The 27720-nt window shown below is 45.0% G+C and overlaps 1 protein-coding gene across 1 annotated transcript in view; it reads right to left on the bottom strand.

Moving 5' to 3' along the window:
* Positions 1-3037: 3037 nt before the first annotated feature.
* Positions 3038-27720, bottom strand: part of LRP11 (LDL receptor related protein 11) — a 42493-nt gene continuing 17810 nt past the window's right edge. Inside the window, exons 3-6 of the mRNA XM_046669809.1 lie at positions 22130-22271; positions 17250-17456; positions 8151-8246; positions 3038-4871 (exon numbers count right to left, since the gene is read on the bottom strand). Of these exons, the coding sequence (XP_046525765.1) occupies positions 4717-4871; positions 8151-8246; positions 17250-17456; positions 22130-22271 (600 nt within the window). The 3' untranslated portion in view covers positions 3038-4716. The remainder of the gene's footprint in view (positions 4872-8150; positions 8247-17249; positions 17457-22129; positions 22272-27720) is intronic.

Genomic DNA, 27720 nt, shown 5'->3' with positions numbered 1-27720 from the left:
TTGTCAGCCAAGGATTAAAGCTCCTCAATTTTGTTTCATTATAGAGATGGGTGTTTCTGGTTTTCAGCTAAATGTTAACAAATTTTCCAGTAGTTTGGTATGGCACTAAAGAACTCATATGACTGTGGTAATTCAGTACTAGGGTTGTAAATGAAGTAACTAACATGGGTAATTCAAAAAATGTCCTAAATGGAGTTCTCAAGGCCAATAACTTATTTTAGGTAAGTGCTAAAACTCTTGCAGGATATAAATCATCATTTCCCACAGCTTATTGTGTTCTTAAAGAACTATATTCAGTAAAACAAATGAGTTCTGATCAGATTTCAGTTTTATCTCTCCTGATTTCTCCTACCCTTTTTCAGGAGGATGACAATTTTTTGTCCCCATCATACTTAAAGTGTGGCTCAAATACAATGCCAGTAAAAAATCCTGCTTAAAGAAAACTGGCTGCCTCTGGGGCCAAGGACGTTCGTGTTTGTGTATTATAATATAATAGTAAGGAAAACAAGTCTGATCATTTCCTTGTCCTTAATCTTTCTAATATCATTGCTACAGCAGTAATTTTGGTTCCCCACTTTAGGCTGCATCTTTTTAGCTGACTTTGTATTGTTTGGGCCAGGACTCTTGACTTTGGTTCCCCTAGGATGCTGTACTGGGCTGGTGACTCCCTCCCTCCCTCCCGTCCTCTCTCTCTTTCCCTTCACTTCCTTTCCTAACAAGGGGAAGTTCTAGGGGCTGCCGAGTCCGAAGAACTCATGCTCAGGTGGACTGTCCCAAGAGGATGGCCATCACAGAAAGAATGTTTTTGTCCACAGGACAGGTGATGGCAATACTGAGGACATTTAAAATATGTGAGAGTAGCAATCCAGGGGCCTGTGGCAGCTGAGGACGTTTGTATTTGAATTTCCAGCCCTGATCACTTCACTGTGCCCCCTGAAGGATCGCTCTACATGGAGTAATTTCTTTTGCCATCACTATTTGTTTATCTGTTTTTTTGGTGATGATCCCGTCAGGGTTTTGCCTAGAAATTACACTATGGATCAAAGAGCCTGCAGAATTTCCATTTTAGCGCTATTGTATCAGTTTTAAATCAGTTGCAAAAAGGATATTTGCAGGGAAAAAGACCTGCCCTTCTTTAGGATGTTGGCTCCATTGAGCGAATAGGTTGTAGGCAACAGTTAGATAAAGCAGGACAGGAAGGTATGGGTAGGGGTGTTGTCAGGGAATGTCAGACTGTCCCCCTCACTGGCAAAAAATGGAAGGCATGGTCTTAGATTCATAGTTCACAGTTCTGATTTCTTTATTCCTCTATATACAAAGCTCCAGATAATATATTTAGAGATTCATCTGAGTCTCTGTTTTCATCTGTGAAACTGCCTTGTTTTAAATATAAGAACACTGCCTTGTGATTTATTCAGATTTTTGGGTCTTCAGTCATGAAATGATGATATATGAAAATGAAAGAGAACTTTTTTTTAAAGTCTATACACTCAACATAAATTTCCCTAATCTTTTTGGTAAAAATTAAAATAAAATTTGTTTTGAGGAGTTTCCTAAGTTTTGAAGTAACTTCATAAAAAGATCTTTAGGCTGAATGATATTATAAGTTGATCTCTTTCCAATTCTGCAAGATTAAAAACTGATGAGATCTGAGAATTAAAATAAGTAGGAATGAAGACATACTTAGACCTAAATAAAGCAAATGGAGGAGGCTCCATTCCAGCCCTTCAGTCTGTTCCTGGGCACCTTCAGCCTTGGGGTGTCTCACCTTATTTTCATCCTTGGTGATTTCATATTTAGCCAAAAAAATCTGTATGCGTTTGCCATTAAAGTAGCTATAACTTGAAATGTACACTATCTTTAGAATACTAGAATCGAGTAGGGCTAAAGAGCTGGGAAAATGGGGCCAGTACCTAAGAAAAAGCAACACAGCTGCTTAAAAAGCCAGGGAGAACATTTCTGAACAGCAAAACTGCAAGCTAAGCTCTTCCCTTTCTATTCAGCCGGGGCAGTTTTCTGTGAGAAAGTCCTATTCAGTTTTAATGCCAACAGTTGTAGAAAACCTGGAGTCCAGAAAAGAAAAAAAATGGAGTAACTATGATAGGAACAAAGAGGCGTAATCCCAAAAGGAAGCAAACCGAACATGAAATGGTTTGGGGACAGTGGAATTGAACACGGCCCCAAATGCCGGCATCTCAGGCTCAGATGCTGATGTTACGTGGCCTCCTCAGTATGGCGTGAAGCTGAGGACAGTACCTGTGTTCTGGGGCACACCGCACTGCAGTACGGTTCCATAGGTGGAATCCAGTTAGCTCATCAAAAGGATCTGCCCTGAACAGCAATGCTGAGGAACAAATAGAAATAAGCATCTATGTGTCCAGGTCATGGGAAAATATGGGAAAGAGCAACATGAACGGCCGTCAGTGACTGAAAGGAGGTGCTGGTGAATGTGACGGCATCACAGAGCCAAATCCCAGAGTCGGAAAAGTCAGTGGGAGAAAGATGGAAAAAAAACTATTATTTTCCTATGGAGGAGGACATACTAATACTCAGGTGACTTGAAATATGAAAGTGCTTGTGGAAGGATGGACTTGTACTGAGAATTAAAGGAAGAAAGTTTTCAGTATTCAGGACGATGGTTTAGGTGGGCCTTTTCTCAGGAAAAGAGATGTGAACCACAAGGACATGTTTGAGAGGTAAATTGTAGACAACTTTCCCTTTTAAAAGTCCCATTCAATCCATCTGACAATAGAACTGTTTTGCAGACCTTGATTCTCCTCTAGTCCTTACTTTCCTCCTTTGTAAAATAGGCTTGGTAGGATTAAATCCATGCAATATAGTAATGGCTCAGTAAATATTAGCAATGTGGGATTATATTAAAAAGCTGTCAAAAAAGGCTTAAAAAGAAAATACAATTTATTAAAGGAATATTGTACAGATAGATATGGGACAGCTTTCCTCAAGTATTTCAACACTCTAGCAATACTAGCTTGTGTTTACTTTCCTCGCGTATAAAAGATGTGCTGAAAAACGCATGCCTCATCAGTTTTGATTTTATTGGGTATGGCTGTAGGGGACATCCTTTTATAAAAAACAAACTGCCTGGCATCACAGAGCACACATCGTGAGTTCATTCACACAGTCATCTCTCCAAATGCCCTTGAGGAGAAATTTAAATCTTTGCTCAATTCTAAACATCCAACAAAATGCTTGGGTTTCTCAGGAAATAAAAATAACCAATTTCTTTGTTTTTCTAAGACTAACTTTCCATTTGTTAATGCATTCTATTGTATCTCTGACCCAAACTAAACCCTTTGCTAAAGGAACAACATACCTCAGCTTCAGTCTGAAAATAAAGGGTTCTAGAGTGTTTTCACGTATTTTAAAAGATTTGCCACTTATGGTAAAAAAAAAAACCATATTATGTAAACAGGAACATCATGTGAATGTAGACAGGCACCACGCTATACATTCCTCATAGTAGAATAATTTCTAGAATGTGTTAAATCCCGGCATTAAGTGGTGATGGGAATAATTTGCCTTTAAAATCCTACATATTAAAAGGGAAAAGATGCTAAGCTAGATGCCGGTTTTCTCTAAAGGTGAATTTGTGCAAAACTGCCTATGCTCTGGGAATACGTAAGTGTGGCAGTCGCTGATTACACATTATGACATTTTATAGCATTAAGTAAATAATGGGGAAAACTGGCTCATTCATTGGGTAAAAGAACCTGCTGATACTTAAACGTGACATTTTTCACAAAAGCTATACCCAGAAATCCACTCACTCTTCTGTTTTTCAATTTGAATGCATTTTTCTTTTCCATCAACACAGACTCATGTTGCAAACTAGGGACTGTATGAATGAGCTGCTGTGTTCTGGGTCGTCGGGCAGTGTCGAGTAGACAAGAGAAAGAACTCAGCATCCTCCTTGCTTGCTTCGCCCTCAGCTGAGTTTCTGTTAACATGTTTGACCTGCCAGGTTCTCCGCTTCCACTTTGATTTCCTTCTCACTTCATGACCATGTTAGAGCTATTTGCGACCCAAAGTCTGGGTTTTTTCTCCTGCAAGGCAGCCTAATGAGGCAGCCACCTACATGACATGTAGTCAGAGGCCCTGGGAAGAACCCCCTTTGACTTGCCCTGCGACCTCACTGACCTGTTCCTAAGGTTTATAATTCAGGTATTCCTGCCACAGGTAGCATCTCGCTGAGGGTGTAAACTCATTTGAGGTCTGTTCTCAGAGCAGGTTTTGAAGGGAGAAAAGAAAGGAGAGCATTGGAAGCTTAAAGTGAGGAATAGGAGACCCACAGAACCAGGGAAAGCTGTGCATAACGTGGTCCAGGGTTGCCAGGGGTTCTAAAAAGTAAAGGGTCAGCACTGCCAGTCTAAGGCCATCGCTTGAGGTACTGAATTTTCTGCCTTGGTTGACTACAAATTTCCATTTTCAGTGACAGCTTACATAAATCAGAATTAGCTTTGAGAAAGTCTTTAATCGTATGGACTCCTCTCTAAATTTCAAAATATTTCACATACTTCCCAAGGAAAATCTTTCTAGGATAAATAAAAACAAAGGTTTGGGATTTGCAGAATCTTCTGGGTTTTCCGTTTTCTTAGCCCAGTTAGAAACAAAAAAGGTTGTAAATATCCAGAACCCAATATATGTATAAATTATAAGTGAAACATGTCCTTGGCCCCCGCTATATAACTCTGCTTATTACAGATACATCCCATTTATGAGGTAGTCAGACTCCTCAGATGTAATGGGACGAGCTTTTTTAAGTTTCTGTTTCACCAGTCGGAGTCGGCAGGCGACCATGAGAAGCAGCGAAGCGGTGATGGCCAGACCCAGGGCCAGGGGGAGCACTGCACCTGTGAGAAGGCGAGAAGGGAGGGCAGGTCAGTGATGAGGAACAGTAACACCGCCGTTGATAAGTGATGGCGCGTGCATGCACGGTTAATCTGAACAGCTCAAGTAGGCCCCTGTATTGCCACCATTTTGCAGATTAACTGAGGTGCAGAGAGGGGAAGTAATTGGCCTAAGAGCACAGAGCTTGTAAATTGCAGGTCTAGGTCTCAGACTGAGACTTTTTTAAAACCAGATTCTTTACCAGGTCCCTACAAAATTTGCATAGCGTCAGTGGGTACAAATGTTAACAGTCGGTTCACCCTTATATCCAACTGTAACAGACACTCTGTAAATGGAAAACTGCAAGGATACTGTGACCATGGGATATTCTTCTGCTGTAGTCACAGATTACATTTATGGATTCATGAAATGACTATGGACTAACTCCTGATTTCGTGTTCTTGTTAGGGCTTTAAGAAATTTATTTCCTTTCCTAAATCCAGGGAACCTACTCTCAGCCAGTAGCACCATTGTTGAAAACTAGCTTCAAAATATGCTGGTGTAATTTTGACTAAGGGTAGTCAGGGAAAAATATCTCTAGTTATCCTTCACAGGGTTTTTCCTGTGGGATTGGTCCTAGACCCCCAGACTAGAGGCCAGCTTGGGAGGCCTGCAGGAGTCGGGAAGGGACGGGGTGCTCCAGATGAGTCTTTTTTATCAGCTCAGCAGGCTCTATTCTTAGTCTGTCTACTCCTTGTCAGGCCTGGCTTGGAGATGAGATGGTGGAGCTATTTTTAGCTGCAGGGGTCTTGCCAAGTGGTGGAACCAGAGGAGCAAAACTCTCCATTGCATAAGTTGATTCTATAACATTTTCTTTGATTTATTCATTCATTCTGCATTAAGAACCATGTGTCCAACACCAAAGTAAGTACTCAAAGTAATCAAAGAAAATAAGCTCACGCTAAAGATGCTAGCACTGTTCCAAGTGCTTTCCAGCTGAAATCCTGTAATTCTCACAACCACCATAGGAATTGGCACTATCATCATCCCCGCTTTACAAAGGAGGAACTAAGGCATCAAGAGTTAAGTGACTCATGTAAGCCTGGAGGGCAGTTCGTATGGTAAGCGCTGGAGCTGGGATATGGCCCCAGACAGTGCAGCTCCAGAACCACGATGGTACTGCACTCCTCCAAAAGGCAAAGGAACTCATTTTATAATGACTTCAAGTCTGGACTTGAACAAGGTTCCTGAACAAGACTCTCAGGAACAGTCTGGAAGTGTCTGGGCACAGGAGGAGGGGATCGGGAAAGTATATTAATGACTGCTGGGTACCAAACACAGTTTGGGGTGAGGCTGGTATTCCCATAGAGAATTGTGAAACATAGACACCTGTGATAAACCAACAGTCTAGAACTTGATTCTAGAGCTGGCTCAGACGTTCCGCACACACGAAACCCCTCTGGAGGGGTCAGGAATCACTGCTGAATTTCTCCAGGCTGACAGTTTGGGGCCTTAGTAGCTACCAGAGTCTCCTAATGGCCACCCTGAGGGAAGAAGCTCTGAAAGGGCTTAGGGCCCTAAAGGTGTCGGTTCCGCCTCATCCTCCTGTACCAGCCATGTAAGTTGGATACGTTACAAAGGAATGGGGCAAAAAAAGAGACTTTGGCCATCCCTTTCTGAAACCCCAGAAACCCCAAACCATTTCTTACAAACTGGAACCCAACGCAGAGCCTGCTTCTGCTTGCTCAGGGCAGGACAATGGTTCAAGGCTGCCCTTCTACATGTCGGTGACTCGTGTAAAGATGCGCACCGGTGTTCAGGCTACAGGGAAGGGAGTGTGTTGAAGATCCCAGTCCTGAGCCTGGGGCTCAGGTTCAGCTGGGGTCACAATGAAGCAGACATGAAACCCAGGGGAATTTTCCATTTGCCAAGTCAGATAGGAGGTTGCTGAACTCTCCATCTGATCCCTGTTTAATGCCTTGATGACAAGGAAAATGAGATCTCCCGTAAAGTCCTTGCTAGAACACTGAAAATTATTCTAGATTTTTTCAATATGTAGTTGGAATGGTTTCTTCAATGTTTTTATTTGGGGAAATTTGAGATTTAAAATTTTCCAACCCCTTCTAAGACACATCATGATAACGTTCTCAGAAACCAGCCAAGGGGATGAATTGGGTATTCTGTCCACACGACTGGGAGTGACATTCAAAACAGTAACAACTAGAAAATAACTAGAAAGGGCACTGGCTGATGGGGCAAGGGGCAGGCCTGGTTTCCCTTTGTATGTCGATGGGGGATGGGGCTCTTTTTATTTAAGTATCTTGGGACAGGGTACGTCCAGCAGGCCAGCAGACTGGGAGCTTCCAGGCTCTTCATATCTGCATTAGTTTAGCCATCTATTGTGGAAAATGTTACTTTAATACAGTCCAGATATTACAAAAACTACTCTCGGGTAAAAAGAAAGTTTTCTCAATCTTTAGATGTATAACTTTGTTCTCCTAAATCTTCTTTTACTAATTAGTTTGTGGGGTTTAGGACTAAAACCTGCCTTTCTACAGGACTGTGTCAAAAGTGTTTTCTTTCTAGTTAAAAACAACCACAGTTGTGGAATTATGGTATTCTTCTTCACTTTCTAAACATCCCTTCAACCTCCCACACTCTTCCCCATTCCCGCTGTCTTCCATCTCTGTCACTAGAGCACTTGGGGAGAGAACTGGGTGGTCCAAGACCTTTACTCCTGTGGTATCATGACTCAGTCGATCATAATAGCCATCATTTATTTGGCTCATTGTATGAGCCAAGCAGTGTGCTAAATGCTTCGTATTAATGGTCCCGTTTATTCTCCCTGACAACTCTGTGACGCAGCTATGGGTTGTTATCTCCAGCTTCCTAAAGATGAAACTGAGATCCACGGGGAGAAGATAATGCCCGAGGGCACAGAGGTCAGTGGTGGAGCAAGGACTTGAATCTCGGCATCCGATTCTGGAGCCCGTGTTCCTAACCACTAGGCCAGGAGAATTACTCTTTCCTTAGAACGTTACACCTGGAAGGGACTAGAGGGATTATCTAGTCAATCCACTTACAAAGGAAGAAGCTGAGGTCCACAGATGGGGGTTACTAGTTCAAGAGCCCAAAGATGACACATGACTAGGAGATGAGAGCACAGCGGTGCTTCTGCTCCACAGGTCACTGCTCTTGTCATGAGCTCCTGCAGCTTCGTCTACTGCCCTCAACTAGAGGCTCTGTGGTCCCATGAGGGTTTATTTGGTCCTCTGCAATGAGTCTCCAAGGCACACATTTACCTGCTTCTGGGGCTGGGTGTTCCCCTCCTCCTCGATCACTCTTTGACTCAAAAATATAATTTTCCTTTTTTCTGTTCTTCCCTGAGGAACTACTGTCTGTGGAATATAAATAGAACATATGTTGAAGGTACATCAAAAACTTTAGGAAACAGATATGAAAATACAGCCTTATTTATTGTTTTAGGATGGACTTAGAGAAAGCACTTACAGGATTTACTTCTCCAATAAACACAGCCTATGTTTGACACTAAAACACTAGACAACGGATGTGACCAATTTAATAAAGCAGAGTGTGTGGTGAGGACAAACAGCTGGACAGAGAGAGGGGAACGAGCGCACCATCCCAGAACTCCCCGCACCCCGGAGGGGGAAGCAAGACCTCGGCGGGAAGAGTCCAGGGGAGTCTCTGGGCTTCACACCATGGAGAGCAGGACAGTCAAGAAAGGTTTTCTTTAAAAAGTACGCACTGAGCATCCACAAGGCCCTGGGACCTGCTCTTCCACTTTCTCACCTCATCCTGCTGGCAGGTCCCAGTAGCTCCATTTTTCTGGCTGGGCTCAGAGAGGCTCAGGGCTCACCCAGGGTCATCAAGTAGAGAGTGGGTCACAGAGCTGGGATTCAAACCCAGGGGGGCTCACTTCTTATTGGTGGAAACCAGCACGTCTGAGTGAACGCTAGGCTGCGAATCCTCTCACTGTTCCGTTCTGCGTCACCTTTGGCTCTGGCACTGCAAGAACCTCCCCCACAGTCTCTCCTTTCAGACGTTCCTCCGGAGTGTGTCTGCAAAGGTTGCTATCCACACTCTCTCAGCGTATCCGTGCAGTGAGGTCAGCCCACGGTTACCTCTCTCGGCCAAGGCCGCAGCAGGCTAATTACATTCTACTCATCATGTTACTCTCTCTGCCTCATCGTGTTACTCCAAAAGGATCTGAATGTGCTGGCCGACGATAGCCAATGATAGGGATTTCCTCCATAAACATGGAGCCAGAGGAGAATGAGAGAGATGAGCAAGGCGTAGGCAGTTTTTTGTAGGCTAGAGAATCAGATGTACCTTCCAGGTTGATTTCTATTATTGCCCACCTTCTGGAGGCCCCCTCCCATCCAGACAGTGAGGGGAGGGGAAGGAAGAAGAGCAGGCAGCGTGAGACTGTGGAAGAAGACAGTGACCACCGCTGAGCCGAAGGGGAAAGAGACGGCCTGGTGACAGCTATTACTGTGCAGGACAGACAGGCGTGGGGGCTGCTGAGCCCCTGGAAGAAAGGGATTGTTGCCTGGAGCTGTGGAGACCATGTCCAGTGGGACGGGGACAGGGAATATGGAATCCAAATGATGAGGCTGGTGGGGCACTGGGGCCATCGAGAACTTGGGCTCTCATCCACAGGCCAGAGATTTTCTAGGATGGTGATTCCAACACCTTTGGATTTTGTGGACCAATAAAAATTCAAAATCATTTTGGGGGCTAATTTAGAGCTGTCAACTTTGGGCAAACAAAGATTTTAAAAGAAGTGGCCATTTACTAAGGCTGTCACCTTCACTTCATATAGAGTAAGGACATATCTAAAACCCCAAATCATGAAGGATTTAATACATAAAAAGAACAATTCTTTCAATGGAATAAATTTAGCCTCATAAAAACCCACTACATTGTCCTCACTTTTCTCACGTTGCCACGAGTAGATGAGAGCTTCATCCTGGATGGATACTGATTCTTCTTCAACTGGCTTTGGGTATTGCCATCTCTAAATTCTCTTATTCTCCTTTGTGACTCAGCCTGTCCAAGATTCCTCAGGCAGGTCTTCAAGGCTCCCATATTGCCCTCTAACCCAACAAGCACTCTTCCCTTTGGGCAGCGGGGGTGTCCGGCTTACGGAATGTTCATTCTCAATTCCCTTTGCCCATGCAATTATCTACAAAATGGGGATAATGATTTCTACACATCATCAGGTTGCTATAACAGTGATGGGCACTCAGTGAGTGCTCTGTCAAGTAACAAATTTGGAAGATAACATGGCTGGGAACTCATGTCCTAAGTTTTAAAAATAACGAGCCAGGGATAAAAACAAAACACCAAAATTTACCAACTTCCAATTCTTTCCAGAGGACTAACTGGTTTGTCTTTTATCCAGTGGAAAAATATAAAATAACCACATTCACTGTTGCCCCCCGTCTCTTTCCAATGAAGATAAGAGAACGTTTCTCTTAATCCTGAAGAGGAACTCAGTGCTGGGACCACGGCTGCAGGTTTCTATGTTTCATTTGAATTAACTGTCTTGTGGGTTTGTAGCTCTCTGACCCTGGTTTCCTAGTGAATGCCAATGGACTGGAATGTTCTAGCAAAAATTCATATAGTGCTAACAGTTACAGAGAGACATCAGTTACAGTTACATACAAGATCTCATGCATCCTCGTGGCAACACTGTGAGAAGATATTATCCTCTGGCAGGTGAGGAAATGCAGCTCAGAGAAGTCCATCCCCTGGGAGCTGGTAACTGCTGGGGCCGGGACTGCAGCCCAGGACTGATCCGCAGCAGGTGGCGTTCTACTGAAACACACTGCTCTCAGAGTCACAGCTCTAGAACCACAGTGGAGAACACATCTATTTACTCATATCTGGGCGAATTAATATATGTAGGCAGAATCACATATTTAAACATTTCCTTAGGAAGGTCTGGGACAGAGCTCTATGAAGGATGCAGTAGAGAATAGGTTAATTGTACTTGGAAAGGCGACCCTGTCTTGAGGCGGGTTCATTTCACAAACTAAGTTCACTCTGAATCTTCAGTTGTTGAGTCTGAAGAGTATTTTCCTAAATGCCCTCAGTCCCTGGGGAGGGGAAGCGAGTGATGTGGGAGGGGGAGAGGTCAGGTCTCAGGGAGAGGGCAGTGCACACAGGAGACTTAAGGAGACACAATGGCCTGGACTCTAGAATTTCCTAGGGGACTTGCCCTGCCCTCTTGGCATGAGAAATGTGTGTTTCTGTTTTCCGCTTTCATGAAGGAATTCATTGTCATTTCCCAGACTGCCTGGTTCACTTTTCCTAGACTCCTACATATGGAATGCCACAGAGACATGCTTCACTTCCACACATCCCATCACAGGCTCTCACTAGAGCAGTGAGTCAGAACAAAAATAAGACCGAAACCGAGCACAAAGTTAAAAAAATCTTCCCTATAGCCAAACAATTGGAGATGAGCTTTGCTAACCACAGCTGCGCATATTCAGCATAATCAACTGTTGTTTAAAACTAACCAGGTCTTGGGGGCCGGCCCCCATCTGGTTAAGTTCGCACGCTCCAGCCCAGGGTTTCGCTGGTTCGGATCCTGGGCGTGGACATGGCACTGCTTGTCAGGCCACGCTGAGGCGGCGTCCCACATGCCACAACTAGAAAGACCCACAACTAAAATATGCAACTATGTACTGGGGGGATGGGGAGGAAAAGCAGAAAAAACGAACCAACCAACAAAACACTCCCCAGTTCTTTCTGTCCCTCCTTATATAAGAGTGAGCTGTCTTTCCCAGGAAGTCAAGGTCCAGACATCAAGATTCAGCCTCACAAGGCAAACACAAGCTGAAGATAAAAACTAACCAGAAAAGTCCAGGCAGGCAAGGGAAAAGAAATTCAGGGGCCAGCCCCGTGGCCGAGTGGTTAAGTTCACTCACTCCGCTACAGCGGCCCAGGGTTTTGCTGGTTTGGATCCTGGACACGGACATGGCACCTCTTAGCAGGCCACGGTGAGGTGGTGTCCCACATACCACAACTAGAGGGACTCACAACTAAAAAATGTACAACTATGTACTGGGGGAATTTGGGGGAGAAAAAGCAGGGAAAAAAAAGAAGATTGGCAGCAGTTGTTGGCTCAGGTGCCAATCTTTAAAAAAAAAAAAAAAGAGGAAAGAAATTCAGTCTTCAAGGCCAAACACAGGCTGGTGGGAAGACGTCAACCAGCACGGCCACCTGCTCCCTGTCCCCTATCTAAAACCCCAGCACATGGTCTCCCTCCCATACCTAAAACCCCAGATAAAAGTCCCTACCATTTTCCCTTCTAACTCCCATCTCCTCATCTAGCTGCCCTTCGATAGTAAACCTCTTTCCTTGCCACAAGCCTGGTGTTTCAGTTTTTTTCTTTATTGGCCCTACTGTGTTGCAGGTAAATGAACCCGTGTTTCTGTTCAGTAACAAGATGATTATATCATTTGCTCTTGCAGATAATTCATTTTGGCAATGACCCTTTTAGAAGAGTTTAATGTCTTAGGGAATTATTTTTCCCTCCACTGAATGACATATTGTGTTCTGTTTACCACACATAGCTACGCATACACAGAGGGAGTTGGAAGGTGGATGGATGTGGCTTTAATTTCATTTTCAGTCACCATAGAACATGCAGACATGCTCTGGAAGGAAGTTGGAAATACCAGCTGGGAAAGTGGATACCTTATGGGCCTACCTTCCAGAATGTTCTATGGCTTCCTGTGACCACCAGCCAACTCTTGTAGACAACAGAATTATCCCTTCTCACTACTCACTGGTGGGCCACACTGTATGTCTGCAGTGAATAAGAGGAAGCTCTCTTCAGGGAATGTTCCGGATCATATGAGGACAAGACCTCAGCTAGCCAGGGGCACTTGGCCTGCGTGTCTGCTCACACTGGGAATGTTATTAAGGCCTCAGTACAGCCACAAAACTCCTTATTGACATTCTCTTTGCTTCTTTTCTTTTCTTTTTTTAAAGATCGGCAGCTGAGTCAACATTTGTTACCAATCTTCTAATTTATTTTATTTTATTTTTTTCTTCTCCCCAAAGCCCCTCAGTAGATAGTTGTATATTCTAGTTGTAGGTGCTTCTGGTTGTGCTATGTGGGATGCCGCCTCAGAAAAGGCTTGATGAGCGGTGCTAGGTCTGTGCCCAGGATCTGACCTGGCGAAACCTTAGGCCGCTGAAGCAGAGTGCGTGAACTTAACCACTTGGCCACAGGGCCGGCCCTTCTTTGCTCATTTTCAATTATTTGTACCGGCCAGCCTTGCTAAAGCCTCTACAACTTGTCTAAGATTAGTTAAAACGAGTTCTAAGTTCATTGGTGAAGGCAGGCTAAGAAAAATATGAATGTATTTGTATTTGGCTGAGAGTAATGTTTTAATCCTATCAGAACACTGGAGTTATTCAACTCACTTCCAGATAAAATGAGCCATGTCATTTGGTTTGAAACCAAGTTGTTCCTTGAGACTGACCAAGTGGTCGGATGTTACAAAACAGAATCTACTGCATAAATCATCTAGATTTGAAATAATAAAAATTATGTAATCCCCAGTACAGTGACCAAAACGTTTAGATTGAAACCTTGGAGAAGGTAGAGGGTGCCTTTTCTAAGACCCGTGTTTCTCCAAGTGCCCAGGATAGTGGGGTGCGCTAAAGCAGGTGCTGATCACAGCTGAGTAAATGACTTTGACCAGAGAAGGGAGTAGGTCAATGAGAGAGGACCAACTCCCTCCAAAATAAGGTCATGGAAATAACCCTCTGATTGTCTTCATTTGTGATGAGTGAATTTCCCTTAACCGGCTCTTCCATCCATTTGAGGATCGGTTGATGTTGCCACCATGTTGGAGCTGAACAGGCCACTCAGCTGTGCTGCTGATCAGGCCTCAGCACATTCAACCTGCCTTCCCAGAAAGGTTTCACAGTCTCACAATGGCTTCTGAATAAGAAAAGAGGCAGGCCAGCACAACGAAAAGATGAAATACGGGGCATGTGGGAAAACCCTTTTAAATAGCCTTTATAAGGAGGTCCTCTCTGAATAAAATACTTCCCATAACAACGCAAAGGTCGCAGGTGCTCACCCTAGTGACCTGCAGAGAGAAGCTCACCAGCCAGGCTCTGGTGTAGTTAGCAGGGGAATCCGAGAAAGTGCAGGCAGAAACCCCCTCCATACAGAAATCACGCATTCTCCTGAGACCCTGCTTCATCCAGACCCTTAAAGAAGGTGCTGACCTGCGGGCTGGATGGGAATTCTCAGGTTCCCAGAACACGGATTCCATGTGAACGTGGATACGACACCAGTTTTCCAGCACCATGCAGTGCTGGAGCGCAGATTTCTTCCCACCGGCTGGGTCAGATTCAAGGGGACAGCCTTGTTAATGGATGATTGGACCACACAGAGAACAGGCCCTCCAGCTGCAACCACGTCCGGGAACAAGTCAGCATTGCGCTGCTGCATTGGAGCAAACCCCGGCACCACACGGCCTGTGCTCTCCCCGCCGACGGCTCTGAGCGGACAGAGCAGGCTCTCACTGGTGAGACCAAAGATCTGTGCACATCCTTAATTTCACCCTTAGTAACGTGCTTGGGACACATTCCCAAGAAGACGATAATTGGGTCAAAGCTACACAGTTTTAAGGCTTCAGAAATTGCCCTCTGGAAGATTGTACTAATTTCAATCCCCCCCAAAGCCCATGAAACTGGTTTCTCTGTATTCTTATAAATTTTGATTATTGTACGTTTTCACCTTTGTCACTGTGACAGGTGAAAAACTGCATCTCATGACCTTCTGTGCTACATTATTAGTATTAGTCTTAGCATCTCCCTAGCACGTCTTCCCTGAGGTAAGTCTTATTTATCCTCCCAACCTGTCTGTGGGGGAGGAGGCAGCAGGACATTGAACTCGTCTCCACAGTTACTGCACTAGCTGATGATCCTGTAACCCTCAGGCACGGGGCATGAGTAATTGTGCATTTTTTTAAAGTATGCTTTTCTTTTCGGTGAGGAATTTTGGCCCTGAGTTAACATCTGTTGCCAATCTTCCTCATTTTGTTTGAGGAAGACTGTCACTGAGCTGACATCTGTGCCAATTTTCCCCTATGTTATATGCGGGATGCCACCACAGCATGGCTTAGTGAGCCTGGGATTTGAAGCTGCGAACCCTGGGCTGTCAAAGCAGAGAGCACGAACTTAACCACTATGCCACTGGGCCAGCTCTAGTCCTGAATTTTTAAGTCTATTTATGTTATGCTGGGTAGAACATAATTTCCACTCACATGAAACTGGAGGCTGAGGATTCTAGTCTGGTGTCTTAGGGACAACAAGGGGAATGGGGCCATGGCTGCTGTCTAAACAGAAAGCATGTGCTCTGAGGCCCTTTCTGACATGTGAAAAGTTCTATCTTCTTTTCCTACTCTCTTCACCCTGGACTGTCAAAACTTGTGTTTTTGACGGATGTTTAGTAACGCATGAAAATGCTCATAAGCAAGAAAAATAAAAGTTTTGTAAAAATACTATTATCCTCATTTTGTTAATAGTGAATAAACGTGTGCACTTATGTGTCCAAATAGAAGCAACCAGAAGAAAATGCAACAAACTGTCAATGGTGGGTTTTGCTAGATGATTTTCATTTTCTTCTTTACATTATTCTGTATTTCCAGATTTTCTACTGTAATGCATTACTTTAATAATTAGCAAAAAACAATATATAAGTAATTAGTGGACTCTAATCTCTCTGCATCTGTGAAACTCCATTCCTTACACCTTCACAGCCAATGTCAAAGGCTTATTATCAAAAAGGACAAAAGCAGAGATTGCAAATACATTTCAAATTGGGGGCCAACTCCCCTCAGTTGGTGGGGGCAGCCTGGAGCCTTATTTTCAGAAGGATCTGAGGCTGAGTCCTCCCTCCCCAGCAGCCAGCCCGGGATCTCTGAGCAACATCCAGCACAGACAGGCTGATAGAGAGCTGCCTGGGCGCGAGGCTACTGTCCTTCCTGAAACAGACTCCAGAGCTGGACGGGCCTCGGAGGTCATCTGGTGAAACGCTTGTGAACTGACAAGGAAACAGATTCAGAGACAGGAAGCGACTTACTCAAGGTTCTAAAGGCAGAGCCGAGACCAGAACCTGAGGAAGGAGACCTGGCCCGTGGTCTCCACGCTGCCTGCAGCTGATCCTTCATCTCACGTGAGCCCCTCCTACAGCGACGGGGCAGGAGTTCTCCGTCCCGGCCTCCGAGAACCCACTTCTCCCCTCAACTCTTCCTCCCTCCTGCCAGAACCACCTGGTCCCCCCGACTGTGTCTCAGGTGTCTGTCTGCACACAAACCATCCACGTGGAGAAAATGGAGTAAAACGAATCCCCAGGCTGGATGGAGTGACGGATTTGACCAGTAGGGGGAAGCACCAGCAAGGAAGAGACCAAACAGCATGGAAGCGCCTGCACCTCGGCTGTCGGAGAGGAAAGCCCTCATGGAAGATTGTGTGGACACGTTTGTATGGAAACTTAAAATCCACAAAGCAGATAAACAAGATTGGAAGGAAATATGCCAAACATGAAAAGTTATTATCAATAAAGGATGGTATTTTAAGTCATTTTCCTTTTTAATTATTTGCATCTTCTGCAATGAATTAAAAATTGTCTTTAAAAAGTTATTAGAATAGTGAGAGATTATTTCAGTAGAATGTGTGAGGTCTGAGTATTGAAGACACTCACAAAAGCACACAGAAATGTGATCGTCTGTATTTCTGTTCCGTATGTCATACAACCATGCAAATATGAATGTGTAAAAAGGAAATTTAAAATGATAGAATTCTGTAATGTTTCTGCAGTGTGAATGTATTTAAAAAATCTTGTTAGCCTTATTTAAAAAAAAACACAGATTTAGTTAAACTGGAGGCATAACATTGAATTACACATGCAACCATATCAATGTGACATCATAGTTTCTTTACGTTCACTAGTGGGGGTGAAGAGGATTTACATAAATACATAGGGATTATGATGCTTCATCTCAAAATAACCTAACATTTAACACTTAGAGCATTAGTTTCTGTAACATAGGTGTTAAAACTTCCTAACTCTAGCTTATTTACAAATGAATGTATTGGCATCTCTGGAGTACGTATACAGAGATGTAGGAATGTAGGGATGTATTAAGTAGGTGTTCCTTGCTATAAATAGCTCAAATGTTAGGTGTTTTTTTTCTTTTGGGCCAAATTCTTCATTTTAACTGTCTTCTTTCTTTTAAGATATTTTCTCAACACTCTTCAAACATAACTTTAATTTTGAGCCAAGTGTCATTATAGAAAATGAGGCTCTCTGGGGAGAACCGGCCTCCAGTCCTTACCTGGCATCCCAGGGTCGGTCGGACTCTCTGGTCCCCAGAAGGCGGAATGATTCCTCTTCTCCGTGTTTGAAGACGCAGGGGGCTGGTTTGGGGCAGTGACTTTCTGGGGCTTCTCCAACAAGGAGCCCCCCCTGGCATCTTTGCTCGGTCCTGTGGTTCTAGGCTGGGCAGTTGCTGTGCGGGTCCCCATCTTCTGGTCAAGGCTCACTGAAGCGTGGAAGAGCAGCTGTTAGTTGTTGGGTTGCTTTTCTGGAATTTAACTAAAACCACTACATTTGCAGTAGATTTAAAGTCATGGATATTTGGGAAAAATAACCTATCTGTCTAAGACACGTCAGAGCCCCATAAAAAACTTCTCTCTCATTTTCAAATGGGTCATCTGTTCTCTCTTCACCCAATAATTAATTTTCTAAACGTCACACATAAATTGACAAAGACAAAACTTAAACCTAAGGTTTTAGATTCTTCATTCTTCCTCAAGCCAGAATCATGAACTTTCTGTAGCTTCTCTTCCTTCTGGTGATTTGTATGTATATGACATTATAAGACTGGTTTACAGCTCTGACTGAGCCACACCCTAGTATGTCATACATTTTCTAAAAAATTTATGAAAATGCTATGTTAACTTAGTTTTTTAAAAAAGTATATGCTATACAGCATTTTTAGGATGGGGAAGAATCTTTTGGAAAACTGAAAGCAATTTTTGAAAAGGGTAAGAAATATAAAAAAATTTGACATTTGTCACTTGGACTAGAGACTCATAGTAAATGCTCATTTAATGTAAGGCACAGCTTGTTCAGATAAAGTTATACCTGAAACTGGGCAGAAAAAGAACAACAGTGAGTTCAAATAGTCTTATGAGGATACAGACACCCCTTCCAACCCCTGGCCTGAAAATGCGATGCAGCTGACACACAATGTTGATGAGAAAGCTTCATCAGACCCATCAGGACACTGCTCCACTCCCTCGAAAGCCAGCGTGGCATCAGTGAAACAGCCATCATCACAAAAGAAGTGGTAGCATGAGCAAACGCTCAAGTACCCTGTTTATAAACGAGTCTCAAGTCACAGGAGGGCAGGGAAGGTAAGACTTCCACTGGGCCAAGATTAGCAGAGTCTAATGTGAGATGAAATGCCTTTGAGTGTGCACAGGATGCAGACAACGAGGAAACACCTAACAGGTGGAGCTGGATGGAGCAGTGGGTTCTGGAAAGGTTAGGGGGTCTCCTCTTGGCCCTCCTGACTTAGTTCTCAGGAATCACCCTGGGCTCTTCGTCTCAGGGCAGTTCTCAAGCCGACACGGCCTAAGAGGTGGGAACAGAGAAGCAGCAGCCCTGGGCTCCTCCATCCAGACCGTCTGCACGCTGTGTCCTGCATTCTTGTTTCCTAAGTAACAATTTTTACTGAGATTCACTTTCCTCTATTAAACCCTATTTGTTGTCTACTATACATTTTGGTGCTGTAAATAATAAACATAATCCTTAGTTACTATCTGGTATGAATATTTCTTCAAATAATGAAATTTTCTCCTTTTTGGAGCTCTTAGGAGGTTTCAATCCACAGTGCAACTCATAGGAGCCACATGGATCTTCTTAGATGGCATTCCTCCTCACCCCCTGCATCATACTCCAGATTCTGCCAAATTTACAAGATCTGGGGGACTTTCTGTCACCGGTAATGCAAATTAAAGATATTAGGCTAGAAGCAGGTCATGAAGAGTTCCATAATTCTCCAGGGACAGAACGGACTGGACAATTCTCTCAGGACATGAGAGGGTGGTAAACGATGATATTCCACTGAGACAAATTGCTGAGCGTAGTGTACACGCCCAAGCCGAACACTGAATACATATCTCAGTGGAAAGCTGCTAAATTAAAGGCTGGGAAAGGAGTCTATCTGGGTGCAGGGCAATTTGAAGCTATCTTGATTCAGAAGGAAGAAGAGGGTAAAGACATGGTGGTAGATTCCTGAGAAAGAAGAGGAAGCAAAGGGCCTCAGTTATGACTGAGAACTTGGGCCTAAAAGAGAGCTTGCTCCAGTCACAGGGAAGGAGTCAGGAGGAGAAGTGGAGGGGACCTCTGTGTCCAAGCAGGACACAGCTACTGCCCACATTTCTTAAATTCAGGATGTGAAAATCCTAAATATCTCAAGGTTTTACTCATTCCTTGGTAGTTCTGGAGACAGATCCAGATTTGTAATTTATCCATTTACCTCTGGATTAGTGGTCTCCAAACGTTTTTGACCACGCATCTCAACCAATAATATACTGGAGAACATGCATCTCCAATCTTTAAATAAGGTACATGTACTACTGTACTAAGATATTGTACATGTTAGAAAATACACTGACAATTTACAGGAGAAAATCTAAAATTAATAATATATAAGTTCTAGTGTCTTCTTTTCCATCCTAAAAATGTCTTGCCCATCTGTAGGGGTCCTATTTGGAGCCCACTGCTCTAGATCATATGGGAAGTGCTTGTTGTCTTGCTATTGGAATAGACTATTCTTCATAAAGCTTGAAAACATGCAGCCTCTACAGCCAAAACTTAACCCAGATATTATCACATAAGCAGGGGTACCTGCTTCTCTGTTTCCCCAGAAGGCGCCACCCTTGGTCACCATTACAGCTGGCTCATTCACTGCAAGATCAATATATACAACAGAGGGCAGAGAAACAGCCCTGGCTCTCACTGTCTCTGTGTGGTATTTTATTAACTCTAATTCACAGTTTTTATTCCAGTTTAACCAGGGAGTGATTCCGATCACAGTTAGGACGACAGCCACTCTTCGTTGTTTTCTATATAAGGTTACATACAGGAGACCCATACCCAAGTGTCCCTCCAGTAATCAAAAGGGATTCACATCCCTCTCTGCCACTTCAAATACATTATCATTTTGGAGAAAGGCCACAAACGGACAACTGGCAGTTTCCCTTGGAGCCTGGAAAATTGGCCTGGAGAAATAAACGAGGGCAGGCTAGTGGCTGGTGAGGGGTCAGCCGTCTGCTTAGTCCAGAGCAGGCCCTTTCTCCCTCCCAGGGACCTCAGTTGTACAAAAGCAATCTTCCCTAATTTCTGTCGGGTATGATGGGGTGTCTGTGTCTTCTCCCCATGAGCACTTTCCTCCCAGATCAGCACTCAACTTCGTCCCTGCCCAGGCAAGCACCGGGTCCCAGGAGGACAGTGCTGTGGGCCCAGTGGTCCTCCCTAGGGAGTGACTGGCTGGAGCCAATGCCGTGTTGTCGATGGCCCCGGTGCACGTCCCACAGACCTCAAGGTCCTCAAAAATGATTTGAGTAACTGTCTGGCCCTCCTGTGCAGCTGCAATGAATCAACAGGGCCAGCTCGAGTCTGGGCTGGGATGGACGGCTCTGCTTACTCACCATCACTGCCTCACGGTGCTGCCGTGGGCAGGAGTTTGGTGTCCGGCCTGTCCATGTGCAGTCACCCCTCCTTCCTCACAGTAAGCTGAAACCTTGGCTGGACAGGGAGGCAGGTAACCAAATTCTGAGAGCTGCTTATGCTCTGTATCCTGGCGGAAGGCAAATTATTGAGGCTGCCAAGTCCTTAGGATTCTAGGATCTCCTCTTTCATTTCCAATATGCACACTGACCTATGTCTTTGACGGAAGACAAGATCAGCGATGGTCCAGTGAATCACAGCCATATTCCAATCTTTTTATCCTTATTCTTCCAAGTGCTGACTTAAGTTCATCCCAGTACTTAGGAAGCAAGGACGTCACAGACACCCTGCGAGTTTCTCAGAGCCATGGCCAGTGACGGTACAGGTTCACTATGCAGGGACGGGGACCAGCTCTACGGAGCGGATCATCCCATGCCCAGTGCTCACACAGTTCCTGGGCACTGTGGACACTGAGAAAACATCCATTCACCAAGTGACAGCACCCTGAATATACAGCATCTCAGCACTTCTCCAGAAGGGATTGTCGGGCGTTCCCTCTGTGATGCCCCTATGTCTTTAGTGCTGCCAAGTTTTTTTTAAGCTTTTCTTTTTTTTTTTTTAAAGATTTTATTTTTTTCCTTTTTCTCCCCAAAGCCCCCCAGTACACAGCTGTATATTCTTTGTTGTGGGTCCTTCTAGTTGTGGCATGTGGGACGCTGCCTCAGCGTGGTTTGATGAGCAGTGCCATATCCACGCCCAGGATTCGAACCAACGAAACACTGGGCCGCCTGCAGCAGAGCACGTGAACTTAACCACTCGGCCACGGGGACAGACCCTTTTTTAAGCTTTTCTAAAAACTTTTTTAGCAGTTTTTTTTAACTTGATGAGGTAATCTTAGAAAGGTAGATGTTTAGGAAAGTAAGAAACAGATAAATGAGATAAAAGAGTTTACATTGTGCAACAGAATGTGAGAACCATCATATAAACGTAAAGCTACATTATTAATGTATCCATGCATCTGTGTAAATTTTTAAATACTCCTTTTAAATTGACACATGTATTTCATATATTTTAATTTGTCTTAAAGGTACTCCTCAGCTGCACTCTTTGAACACACATATCCAACAGACCACCACCTTTAAACAAGATCCTCTCCTGGGAAAGCCAGATGATTGTCTTTATGAAAGCAAGTCAAGGAAAGAAGGGGCGTCTATAGGGTCCCAGAGCTCACACAGTCTATTCTCATCCCCTGGAGCACTCCCCCAATCCAGCAGTGTCACATAGCCCAAAATATAATGGAGCCTTTTTGTGGTTATATTTTTAGTAAAGACACTCATTCAACAACAGCCAAAAATAAAATGGAAGAGCCAATGAAACGTGCAGTTGGAATACAAAATGCGAATCCATTACTATCCTTCTGTAAATAGCCCAGTTTCTGCTGACCACTGGGAATGTGGGGAAGGACTTTCTTCTCACCTCCCGTGGAGAAGGCCCTGGGAAGCACTGTCACTGAGACGTTGTCGGAGCTTCTCTGCCCAGCGGTGTCCGTCACAGTGAGCTGAAAGGTGTACGTTCCTTCCTGTAAGTGGGACAGCTCCAGGGTTCCTGCCTGAGGCACCTGACACCCAAACAGGAAACATCAAGCTTAGTTAGGAGACCTGAGGCACGGAGTCCAACCGTGACCGGAAATCAGTGTCGCCCTTGGGGCAGTCCCGGGACCCACCTCTCCACTCCTGGTCCAGGGCTGCAGAATACTAAATCCTATACCATTTTGACAGTTTGGCCCCACTGTGAATTCACAACTTCCACTTTTACCTGGGCTGACAACATCCCTGACTGACAATCCTTCACTTGTCCTTAGCAGCCGCTGTCTCAAACCTTGTCCCCCCTCCAAGCTCCACACCCAAGGGCCCCTCCCTTCCTTCTCAGCAGGGGACCTGGTCAACTTCCAGAAGAAAATCAGGACCATAATTATGGTCATCACTCACCCGATCTTGGGGATGGACCTGTATCTGTACCCATCGTCACCTCCCTCCCTCCAGCCCTAGAGGAGCTGTCGCTCTTGCACTCCAGGCCAACCCCTCCATCTAGTCCTTGACCCCTCTCCCTCTCTGACCTTCAGAACACTGACCCGTCAATCAATTTCTCCGCTACTGCTATGTGCAAGTTTCTCTTGACCTAACAAACAGACAAAACAAGAAATTAAAAGCTCCCTGCACCCCCAGATCTTCTCCAGCCACAATCTTCTTTCCTTTCCATTTCAACTTCTTCAAAGGGTTGTTCATGGGGCATGGGCTGGTTCATCTGCTCATTTCCCATTTATTCCTTATTCGACCCGTCTGGCTTCTTTCTAACATTCCCCTGAAACTGTGCTGTTAAAAGTCACCAACTGACCCAGAGAAAGTCACTTAGTCATCAAGCTCAACAGTACTTATTAGTCTTGTCTTTTTTTTCCCATTGGCCTGTCATTGTATTTGACAACGTTGGCCCCTCCCGTCTTCTGGAACCCTCTTCTTCCCTGGCTTCTGTTTCTGGGTCCGAGAACAACCTCCTTGCTGATCACCCTCATGGGCTTCCCTTCTGCTCACTCCTGAGCCCGGGCTTCCTCCGCATCCCTGCTCTCCTCAAGCTGCTTTGCAGGCAGCTTCCCGACCACGACACGAGCAATAGCTCATGAGGCCCAGTTCTGTGGTGTGATTTTGGGAGTCATTTCTGGATGCTCACTCTAAAGACTGGTTTTTCAGCCCTCCCAATGATACTATTAACTACTCAGCATCCTGTTTTTAAAAAAATTCCCGTATGTTTAAATGAACTAGACAGGACACTATTCTCTACAAACAATTTCTGACCATTACGCATTTTATTACGTTGATGTATTAACTTGAAAGTACAGAGAGATGCTGTATTGTAACTATCATCTGCTTGTTTGTATTTATGAAATCCTAGAATTTGGACTCTACACACCACCTGGCTTGGAGGATTTGTCAGTCCTCCACACACACACAAGCAGGATGCTAAACAAACATTAGAGGCAAAGTAATGAGACACAGTGGTCGTCACACTTCAGGCTGCTCAGTAATCACCCAGAGCTCCTGATAAGGGACGGATCTCCGGGTCCCAGCCTCAGAGTCTGAGTCCCAGGGTCTGGAGAGTGGGATCTGGGAATCTACACCTAACAAGCACCCCCAGGTGACCCACTGCTCACACTGGAAGAAACGTGGGTGGAGTGGTTAAGAGAACAGAGTCTGGCGTCCACAGACCTGGGTGTGAACACCAGCCTTACCATGTACCAGCTGTGTGACCCTGGACGAGTCAATGAACCTATCTGAGCCTCAGTTTTTTCTTCTGTAAAATGCAAGTAATAATAGCACCTACCTTATATGGATCAAATGAGATAACTACGTAAAAAGAGATTAATATTGGGCTTAAATTTAATATGTTATAAATATAAAATTAAATTTTATTTTTTTAAGATATAAAAAGAGCTTAAGATAATAAATGCTTAAATATACCCACTGTCTCCTTTGGTTGATTCTCATCTCAAACTGAAGGGCATGACCCGGTTTTTCCTTTTTTTTTTTGTTGAGGAAGATTCACCCTGAGCTAACATCCGTTGCCAATCTTCCTCATTTTTCCCTCCCCAAAGCCCCAGAGCATAGTTGTATATTCTAGTTGTAGGGCCTTTTACTCTTCTATGTGAGCTGCTGCCACAGCATGGCTACTGACTGATGAGCGGTGTCATTCTGCCACTGGGAAGTGAATCCTGGCCACCAAAGCAGTGAGCACCGAACTTTAACCACTAGGCCATTAGGGCTGGCTCAATGTGAGCCTGTGTTTTCAGAGACAGGGAAACAAAACCTCAGTAAAGTGACTTCCACTCACTGAGACAGTGACAGACTGAGACCTCCATTGTGAAACCATCTACATGCTGTCCCAACACATTTGTCACGAAAGCTTTAAGCTGGAGAGCTGGCAAAGAAGGCGCCGTCCTTTGTTCATTTCAGAGAGATGGTAAGCTGTATTCACGGCCACTCTGTTACATCATCTTCAGGCTCAACCCCACCCAGAGAATCTCTAACAGGGGTGACGATGTGAGTTCTGAAACACTACGCACAAGGCCAGCAGAGAGAAAGCTAAAGACAGTAATGTAACTTTCAAAGAGTCTGGAGTGAGCAACTGATTCTTAGAAACAAGACCGTCCTGAGATGAAAGTGGCGTCAGTCTGAGAACAATCAGAGAAAATCAGAGATTCTGATGAGTGACATTTAAAATGAGATGAGAACTGAGGTTTGGGACCTCAGGATCACATTTAACCCCTCTTTTCTTTCCCATTGCACATCCCATTGATTGGGAAATCCCATCGGCTCTACTTTAAAAATACATCCAGGATTTGACCACTTCTCATCATGTCCCCTGTTACCACCCCACTTGGAGCCCATCCTGTCTCTTGCTGAGTCTCTACAGTGGTCAGGAGACCTGAGCTCTGGTGGGATTGGGGGCTGGCACCCCTTTCTTCTGGAGACCTTCCCTCCCACCTCTGTCCATGTGGTTGTAAGGCAAGGGGCAGTTATGACCTCTCCCTATGGCCACAGGGGTGCGAGGCTGAACCAAGGGGAACCAGTGATAGCGCAAAGGGCAGGTCATAAAGCACGGATCTGCCCAAGTCAAGCTGGGAGGGCAGCTCTCACCCTCTCCAGCTCTGGCTCAGAGTCTGGCAGGCCTTGCTAGGTGGCAGCAATGCCATAGGTTACACCACCATTTGTTGCTTCTTGGGACTTAGACAGGAACACAGGGGAACATGGTAGCAGATGATGACCTTACTGGAATGTGTTGACGTCAGCCCTGCAGCCTTGAATAAGGTTCCATGAGAGAGAGAAGCCTGTCCCAGCTGGTCGGCCTGAGTGCAGACAGAAGCCCTGAGACTCCTGAGGGCAGCAGCCTGGAGTTCACTGCCCGGGTATACGAGAGGAGAGGGTGGGGTTGATCAGAGTGGGGACTTATAAGGTGCCTGTGACGGGCGACGTTGAGCGTGGCCTTAGGACTGAGGTAGAGATGCAGGCAATGGAGACGTATGAAGCCGGAGCGCAATGGATCCAACAGTCTGTACTTTCCCAGTTATACGTGGCCACCTGATGGAGTTAGGTCATATCTACAAGAACAGAACTTGGATTCGCCCATCTTTCTCAGCTCTGGATGAAGGTGATTTTAAGGGAGTGTCCTCAAGAGTTGGGGATTTGTCTTAGAATGTGCTGCCCAGAGGAGGATCATTTTCAAAAACAAGAGGAACAAAGAAGGCGGTAATTAAGACAGAATTAAATTGCCAATCTTGAGATTTCAGGAATCAAAGGGAGAGAGATTTTTGGACTGGGCCTTTCTCTTATTCTTCAAATCCTCTCAAAACGCACCATGGAGACAGTGGGCCACCTACGGAATTAGCCAGGATTAGAAGCCTCTAAAGTAGAGAACAGAGGGAAAAAGGGAACTTATTCTTCCCTCTATGGCCCAACAAATTCTACTTCTGTGTCACTGCTTCAGAATGAGTTTACCACCAGTTTTCCCTACTCTGCCCTGATTTCCCTTTTATGCCTCTAACTCAACCCAATTAGAGAATTATTTTTTATACTGAAATTTAAAAATGCTTTTAGATACAAGCAAGCTGCTTCATAGGAAGAAGAGCTAGAAGCGTGAAGAAGCAGCTTGTAAAAGCAAAGGGCTGGGGCCCACTCGGCTCCTAACAGCGTGTGGGGACACATAGAAACAGAAACAGAAGAAATACAGGAAGGAGCCCACCTTTCAGGCATTTCCCAGGGACTCCACTCCCTACATCCTGCGTCAAAGCTATTCACAAAGAATCTTCTTCATCTTCTTACCTCCAGCAGCACGTGAGCTCTTAGACTAGAAGCTCAAAGAATGTTTGATGAGATGCAACTAAGATATACAACTATGTACAGGGGGGGGTTGGGGAGATAAAGCAGAAAAAAAAAAATTGGCAACAGTTGTTAGCCCAGGTGTCAATCTTAAAAAAAAAAAGAACGTTTGATGGATGAATGCACAAGAGACTGAGTAGAATGACAAATCACAGGAAAGAAGATGGAGAGAGAGTTAGAGCAGGAGAAAAGAAAGGATAAGACAAGAGATCTCATTGCTCCCAGAGCAGGACAACATTCCCTAAGAACATGAGCCAATTGTCTTGGTACCAGGCCGTAATGCAGAACTTCTGCAGACCAAAGACCAGCACTGTGTCCCTCTGGTTTCTTCTCCTACTGCCCTGCCCTTCTTTCCAATCTAGGGGAGTTTGTAAGAGTATGTAAAAAAAAAAAGAAGTATGTAAAAGCAGAGACCACTGGACCAATGGACACCGTCCTCTGGGGAAAGCCAAACCGGATTCTCATTTTTAATGGACACTGATTCCATGACCCCGTCATCAGAGAACACACACTGAACTTGCACGCCCTCAGACGTGGCCACAACTTTCGCACTACAGAATGTGGACGTTTTCAATCTGAAATTTCCATGTCCATATAGTGAGACGAGTCCTACGGTCACATATCAAGACCACAGACGTGAGCTCAGAGCCTCATCTGCAGTCTTCTCTGACTCCCTCAGCCAGACGACAATCCCTCCCTCCTCTGAACTCCAGGGCACTTCGTCTACACCTCCTTGTCGCCTCGCCACCTTCTCCTTGCTGCGATTGATAATAGGGGCCCGTCCAGTCCCCTCAGCTGGAGTCACGAGACCCGAGGACAATGTCCCCTGCGAACTCCTCCCAGGGCCTCACTCCGCGCTCCTCGCCCCTCGCCGCGCGAAGGCCTCACAATTCTTCGTTCGTTTGTTTATAGACAAGGGAGCAAATCTCTTCTGACTGCAGTTCAGTTGCACTACTGGTCAGAGAGACCCCACAGATACTGTACGTCCCCAGGTGCTGAGAACGCACCGCAGAAGTCCCCTCTCCTGAGGGCTCCTTTGTGCTCTGCAAGGTGCTAAGGGCTTTGTCTGCATTTTCCCCTTTCAGCCCCCACGGGGACCCTATCAGGGCGTGATCCTCTTCACAGCTGAGGAAGCTGAGG

Source organism: Equus quagga, chromosome 8, assembly GCF_021613505.1.
Source record: "Equus quagga isolate Etosha38 chromosome 8, UCLA_HA_Equagga_1.0, whole genome shotgun sequence".
NCBI classification, from domain to species: Eukaryota; Metazoa; Chordata; class Mammalia; order Perissodactyla; family Equidae; genus Equus; species Equus quagga.
Note: the sequence above shows the minus strand (reverse complement) of the source record. Positions and strands in the feature narration are given on the sequence as shown.